The 7,592-nt window shown below is 50.9% G+C and overlaps 1 protein-coding gene across 1 annotated transcript; it reads right to left on the bottom strand.

The window, feature by feature from the left end:
- Nucleotides 1-3,779: 3,779 nt before the first annotated feature.
- Nucleotides 3,780-5,852, bottom strand: LOC124678508. The gene is made up of 2 exons (XM_047214382.1): nucleotides 4,700-5,852; nucleotides 3,780-4,427 (listed from the first exon to the last, which is right to left on the bottom strand). Exons 1-2 carry the CDS (start codon nucleotides 5,849-5,851, stop codon nucleotides 4,008-4,010), a joined length of 1,572 nt encoding a protein of 523 aa, XP_047070338.1. The 5' UTR covers nucleotide 5,852; the 3' UTR covers nucleotides 3,780-4,007.
- Between the last annotated feature and the right edge of the window lie 1,740 nt (nucleotides 5,853-7,592).

A 7,592-nucleotide genomic window follows, 5' to 3' on the forward strand; every position in this document is an offset into this window, starting at 1 on the left:
ATAAGGTTTATTATTAGAACGGAGATAGCACCACTGCATCGGAGTCCCAAGCTTCTACCGCGGATGGCATCCTTCTTCCCTTCTCGTGTGAAAAGGAAACACTCGAAGGCAAGAACGACCCTTCTATTATCTCCTTCATCACCGTACACCCGGGTGGCTTGCTGCTGTCTTCCGGGAATCCAGTTCTCCTCTCCACGGATCTGCATCCCGGGGGTTCAGGCCTGTGGGGCAGAGGCTTCCCGGGAACCGCTCCTCTAGGGACCAGCCCCTGGCGGGGCGTCATTTTGTCGGTTTCTTTCCTGCACTAGCTACCGCAGACCCACATGGTCCTTCAGAAGGCGCCACGGCCTCCCCACCGGGGCGGCATGCATCACCCATCCACACTGATGTCAGGCCCTTTTCCGTGAAGCAACACGGCTTCCATCCGCGTCCAACCTTCCATGAAGCCTTCGCCACCATCGCGGGCTCATACTTTTCACAGAAAGCAGCGGCAAACTGCTCGTGCATGGAGACCCATGAGTCAAAAGACCTGGCGCCTGGTTTGCCAACCACAACCTCGCCACCGGCTACAGCGCCATTGGGAAGTAACAGACCATGAAATCTTTAGTTGGCCCAGCAGGCATCATTACTGTTCGTAAAGCCGTCATACTAGTCACCGAAATCCATTTGAAACCCCGGAGGCCATTTGTCCTACCGAAGGGTTTGGGTACGCCCATGGCAACTCTCGTTGTATCCGAGACATAGCTGCCTTGTCGCGGGGGCTCCTTGCCAACAGCCTCCTGCTGGGGCTGCTCGCTCTTCATCCGCGCGTCCTCCGCAGGTGGGTGGCCGTAAGCCCTCCCCACATCAATAGAGGAGCGCTCCTGCTTAGGCCACACATGTCCGAGCTGCTCCACCTGGGCCGCCCGTGACTTGGGGCGAGGCGACAGCCGCATGGTCCAGGCTGTGGCCATAGTAGGATATCCTGAGACTGCAGGCTTCATTATCTTCGATCCAGTCTCCCCCTGCCGGCATCCACTGGTCCCGGCAGTGGCTGCTCCTGAAATGAAGTCAATCAGACATTCAACGGTCGCGCTCCACTTGTCGTAGATTGGAGCCTCCTTCGACGGTGGGAACTGGAGCATGTCGGTGCAAACGGGGGCGAAGCCCCTTGCGCTTTGGGCCTGCCGGCGACCTCCGGTCCTTGCCACAGGTCCGACGGGGCGGCTTGCGCGCCCTCCCCCTTGACATTCACTTCTGCTCCCACACCGGTTTGTGGGGCGTAGTGCCGCTCCACTCCCACGGGCGGAGGCGGGGGAAGCCCCCATTCCGCGGGAAACTCTACATGCGGTTGTTCCAGCAATACTGCCCTGCCGAAGCTTTCGCTGGAATGTGTGTGGCTCAGCCGGCGCCCTCTCCCCTGAGGGAGCGGCCTGCAAGCGCGCGAGCACTTTCTAGGAGAGATCTGGCCACTACTCTTCTGCGTCCTTTCCATGCATGCAAAGGATGCTGATCCTGAAGCAACAAGAGTGACCCCCTTCCTAGCACGCTAGATGTTGCGTCCCTAAGACGGCGAACACCAAGGGTTTACACCCCCTTTTTGTTCGGCTAGAGGGCACTGGGCCGGGCGCTGCAAACAGAATCAATCACAACACAAAGACACGGGTTTCTTTACCCAGGTTCGGGGCGCAAGGTGCGAAACCCCTACGTCATGCTTGTCTGATCTCCTTGATGATGAATAGTTTACATAGGGAGCTGAGACTCCCTCTTCCAACGCCTCCGATACAACTTTTTTCTCCTCCTTCCCCTAAGCCTGACCTTCTCTATAGCTCAAGGCCCTCCTTATGTACTACAAGGGGTGGTACAAGGGATAGCGCATGCATCACATGTGTCACGCGTCCATCGAGCGGGCAGGGCGGTGCGGCACGTCTGCAGTGGCTTGCTAGGGTATCCAATCTGCCCGGGCCATGAGTGACAAGACGGGAGCAGGCTCACCATCAAGGCACAAACATAGGGTTGGCGACACATGTCCGACATGCACCCCCGGGATTGGTCCTTCCCCGGCCGGGATCGTCCACCCTAGCAGGAATCCGGACACGCTCCCCCGGAGGGGCTAGCCATGCCCCGTGTAGAGGTCGCCCTGGGGGGCGACGATTTCGTCCTAAGGGCACCATGGGGTCGTGGTGACTGGTAGTATCCTAGTATCTTGGCGCCCCTGCGTAGAGGTCGCCAGCGTGGATGTGTAGAGGTCGCCAGCGTGGATGGCACAGTGGTTCCCACTACGTCGACACCGTGACCCACACGACAGCTTTAGGAATTTGCAACTTGGTGTTCACTTCTCCAAAATCGTTGTTCCCTCCAATTCGTAATAAGTGTCAAGACCCGACAGTTATTATGGATCCTGACTACTATTTTTCTAAATATCATCACTAGTTTGCGAAAATTGTTGCTATTTTGACAAAATTCTTGCTGTTTTACCAAGATCATGGGGACTAACATAAATACCTCTAGGGCCGCCCCTGCTGACCCGACGTGCTACAACCTATGTAACCCGTTGGTTGACCTGCCGATGGCACCTAGGCAAGAGCCACCTGCAAGAGATGGCTCGATTTGCTTCTGAACCAGAGTAAATCGCACGCACAAAGCTTTTTCCGATAAACGGAATATATTAATATCAAAAGATACCAATTATATCCAGCCTCTGCAATAACGCAACATTCTAATGGCAGTACGGATGCACACAAATAAAAAAAAACTAAGAACGAAAAGTTCCGCCGGCCTAGCAACAGCAATACAACCACCACCAAGACAACACCTGAAATACAGACTCTCCAAAAGTGACGCCTCCAAGAAGGGACCACGGTGCACCAGCACCGTCGTCGCCCGATCAAAGATCTTAGATTTTCACCCTGAAGATAATCTCCACTCTCAAAACAATGCCTCAAACAAGGTCATTGCCAGGCACAACCAGTTAAGGCCAGACCTTAGGGTTTCACCCTGAAAGGTAGAACTCTGAACTTCACCTGTGTTACCGCCCCCACTTTCATACCACTGCTGCGGGGCTCCGATCACCACCATTATTCAATTCGGGCCCCGATGCCGCCGACCATCCCAAACCAACCGTGGCAAAGCGGAGACATCAAGGATGGCATCGCCGGCTTCCACGCCTCACCACCGGGACACGGTGACAGATCGAAAGAACCACCACCATCCGCATGCCGACTATCTCCGGCAAAGAAGAGGCCACCCCCACCATCCAACCCAGGGTTGCTCCCCCGAGCGACCTCGTGTCATGGGAGAAGCCTAGGATTACCTCCTTGCACCCGCGGGAGGCGGGCGGGGGGGGGGGGAGCAGCGGCGCAGATCAAGGACCAGGCCACCGCCCACCACCAGCCACCACCGGTCCGCCGCAGAGAGGAGCCGACAGGTGGCGGGGAGGCAGCAGCGCAGATCAAGGCCTGGCCGCCACCCACCACCATCCACGACCGGTGTGCCACAGCGTCGAGGAGGGACAAGGCCGCCGTCCCCCAGCGCGGCGTCGAGGAAAATCCGCCGCCGCCACGCCCACGGGCTTTGCCCGGTGCCGGGGGGGGAGGGAGGGAGATGTGTTAGGGTTTGGGTGGTGCGGAAGGGGATGCGGGAGGGGGTCACGGGGAGATGCCGCACGCTCAAAGCTAGGTAACATATATACAACTCGCCGGGAACCACACATAAGTGCACACGTTGCAAACAATTTGGTGCTCTGCCCAAACACCCAGAGCTTTTGTGAGTTTCTTATTTGCTTGATCTCACAACCGATACACATACACCCTGGGCAAGCCAGCTTGTACTAACACGGCTAGTACTAGACTCTGCTAGACATACTCTGACTCGACTACAATCGACGCAGTAGGTAAACTCAAATGTGGAAAGACCCAGACGGTCTAAATTAGGATCCGGACAAGCTTTGGTTATTCCCAATAGATAATTAGTAAAATATCATCACAGTACATGCTTAGGTGGTCACAATGCTGATTCCTCATCGCTACTCATGGCTTCATCAGTTCTTTTGCTTTGGACACAAGAGCGGACAGAGGTATAGCGTGCTCCATGAGTCCTGCATCGCCCAAGAAGAACTTGTACTTTTCAGCCCTTGAAGGTTTGCGCTCTACCTCTAGCAGTGCTTCAATCATTTTGCATTCGATGAAACAGTTGGCGTAGCCCGGGTTACACTCCATCATGTATATGGCATGTTCAACTATCACCCTTCTGATTCCGGGACAATGAGCAGTGGGTGTATTTGTGTTAAGTACACTGACAAGCCTCTCTATAAATCCTTCCCTAATCTGACCATGCTCTAGTTCTCGTGCAAAGTCTTCAGGAATGACCTTACATATTTGTGAACTAAGGCCAACAAGGACCTCCAGTTCTGCCCCTTTTCCTTCTGCATCCATTATTCCTTCCAGCACCTGCAGTGGAAATAGCTAAGTTATGCAAACCATGATTAAACTTCGGTAATAGTTGCACGTGTTGTTTATTTGGTAATCCATGATGCTTCCATCTATACATTTAGTTGTATCATGTACAGCAGTGTTAATTCATGATGCAACTATATATATACTTTGGTAATAGCTTACATGTATGCAAAGAAAATGGTTCAACATATGTAGATATTAAGTTACAATATCCGCCTTTAGTAGTAGTTAATTCATGATTGCATGTGGCTTATATTTGCACTCACCTTTCCCAGAATGGAGGAGATTTCCTGCAGGTTCCAGATGCCAAGCTTAGATCGAGCATGCACACAAATATCCCGCAACAGGCTTGATGCTACGTAGCAGGATTTGGCATCCTTGATCATATCTGCGAGTTCCTTGATGAATACGTCCCCTTCTTCTGCTAACATAGCCAAACAGTTTTTGGCACTATCCATTGCGAGTATTGCAAGTGCTTGCCCCGAAAGCGTCTGATCTGAACCTGTAGTTGAGGGTTCACCTTGCTTCAGAAATGCATGAATCAACTTGCTAATTATCACTGGAATTTGCCCAATCTCCTGATTTATGTTTCTGTCCATGGCAAGGTTTCTAAGAAGCTTTATTGTAAGCTTCCTAAGTTTTTGGCTGCTCCGACTATCATCCAAGATCTCTGCAAGATGGCTTAAAAGGAAAGGATGTTCTGAAATTTTCTGTCGCACAGTTACACCAAATTCCCCTTCAGTTCTAGAAAGTCTTCCCAGCACCTTCAGTGATGACGTTTTCAGCTGGCCTATCTCATTAATACATGTCATGTCAGTTTGGTTGCTTGTGAACTCTATAATCTTTGACATGAGACCAATTGCTCTGCTGATTTCTATACAATTCTCAAGATCAAAGCTAGCAAGCTTGTCAAGAATTAACATGCCCAATACAGGAAGGAGATCCGTATCCGTGGATGGCTCTTCCTCCGGAATGGACCCCTTCCAGCAGCATCTGAGTATATTTGTCTTTTGCTCATCCATGTTAGTTGGCTCCTCCCTAGGAATGAAACAGTATATTGCCATTTGCTTCAACCATTTGAACATTTGGGTGGTTTGTTCATTCCCGCCAGCTTCCTCAATTGGATTACCTTGTTCTGGCTCAGGGCTACAATTGTCCAAGAGAGGATCCTTCATTTTCTGTACATGAGCACTGTTCAGAAGTGAGGCTATGAGTTGCATTGCCCCAGGGACAGAGGCAACGCGAAGGTTATCAGCCATCTTGGCTGTGACTTTTGCCGCAAATAATCTCATATCTGTATCCCTTTCACTTGTCCAGCCCAACATGTTGACCAAGCAGTTCACTGTCTTGGTGGAAGTGGTGAGCTTTGATTTGGTTTTATTCTTCAAGGGCTCATTTCTCAGAAAGCTGTACAGCATCTTAAGCGTTTTTGCTTCCGTACGCACCCACCACAAACTCGCCAAACCGCGAAAAGACGTGGACGGTTAGGATTCGGTCATACCGATTCGGGTCTGGGGGCATGATCGTCATTTCCTGTGGACTTCGGGTTTGGCTGGGTTCGTATCAGCCCACGTACAAGCCCGTATGACCCATACCTCTATGTATTATACGCCTACGTGTCCACGCGCGGCCACGACGGAACCGCCGACATATAAATGTCTTTCTCCCCTGTCCTCTTCACCACATCTATCCAAAGCAAAAGCAATCCCCAAATCGGGCAAAAAACCCTAGGTCAAGAACAGCAGAGCTCGCTCTCGTGCTCGTTCGCGCTCGTCCATGGAGAGGGGGAAGGGGAAGGAGGGGAAGGGCAAGGAGGCGGCGGTTGAGGAAACCCAGTTGGCCGCTTCATCGGCGGGCGGAGCTGCCCCAGATCTGAGCTCCGCTTGGGGCCAGAGGACGGTGGGTGCACCGGCGAGCAAGAAGCGTGCGCACGAGACAGAGGCGCAGAAGCGGCGGCGCCAGAAGAAGAATCGGAAGAACCGCGAGAGGCAGGAGAGGAAGGCGGCGGGGGAAAAGATCAACAGCCCCGACGACGTGCCCACCTTCGACGAATCCGACTCCGCCGACCCGTCCGAGGTAAATTTCTCCGCCGACCCCGACGACATGCATGAATGCCTTGCTCGCTCGCAAGCTTGTACGAAATCCGTGGATTTGGCTAATCTATATGCTGTGAATTTGTTGTACTACCAAGCCATTTTGATATTTCTAGTAGTTCCGAGAGATGAATTTGAGCTTGCTCAAGTGTTCATCCGAGGTTCTTGCTTGGTTGGGTTCCTCGTAATCCCTATCTGCTCATAAATAAGGCTATCTAGTTTGATTAGCTTGCTATTATGACTGGTTCCTAGCAATTATATGGATCTACGCACCTGGATGATTCACTTATCACTTGTGCCTCGCTTGCAATTGATGTCTAGACAGGTTTTAGATTAACTGCTACTACATTGTATGGACAAAGAAGTTGATCATAAATGTGGCTCCAATACTAGCAGATGTTGCCCGTTAATCACTCGCATGGAAGCCTTGATTTCTTGACTGGAGCTTTGCCTTCACTAGAGTGTCATGTGCAAGTCATGCTACCGTAAACTTGATCATTTGGTGTTGTTATTGTTAATAATTGAACTATGGTTGCTTGCTGTGTAAGGATATTCACTGGAATTCTTTATTGATGAACTGTGTATTGGTAATGATTCAATTTGTTTGAGAAGAATGGATGGATGCCAACTATTATTGGATTAATATTCATCACAATCTAAATCTGTCCATATTATGATGATTGATGCTATGGCTGTGGCTTACTAGGTTTGATGTGACCTCAGTAGCTCTTGGTACCGCTACCGGTTGCTCACCTTGATGGATAAACTCGTTGGTTTTTATTAATAGAGATCCTCACAGTAGGGTATCATACATATGAATGCCACTATGATTGTTTTATGAAGAAAATAAGGGTTTCGATGGTTTAATAGCTAGGTGGTGCTAGGTGGTGTATGTGGCTGTCAAAGCTTTGTGTGTATCTCGGTTTATACTTGGATATGCTTGTATTTCATACTATTTTGCATATCTTCATCTACTGGCACTCCAAGTTTTTGTTTGCCTCAAATATTGCTACCATCACTTGGTCTATACGAAGTGATGACTAATACCTTTTGAGCATCTCGCTCA

Source organism: Lolium rigidum, chromosome 7 (assembly GCF_022539505.1).
Source record: "Lolium rigidum isolate FL_2022 chromosome 7, APGP_CSIRO_Lrig_0.1, whole genome shotgun sequence".
NCBI classification, from domain to species: domain Eukaryota; kingdom Viridiplantae; phylum Streptophyta; class Magnoliopsida; order Poales; family Poaceae; genus Lolium; species Lolium rigidum.

Excerpts from the sequence above, each read along its gene's own strand:
- LOC124678508 (XM_047214382.1), bottom strand. The coding sequence starts at position 5,851 with ATGCTGTACAGCTTTCTGAGAAATGAGCCCTTGAAGAATAAAACCAAA. Across the intron at positions 4,428-4,699 it reads TCTCCTCCATTCTGGGAAAG|GTGCTGGAAGGAATAATGGA; the intron begins GTGAGTGCAAAT and ends TTTCCACTGCAG.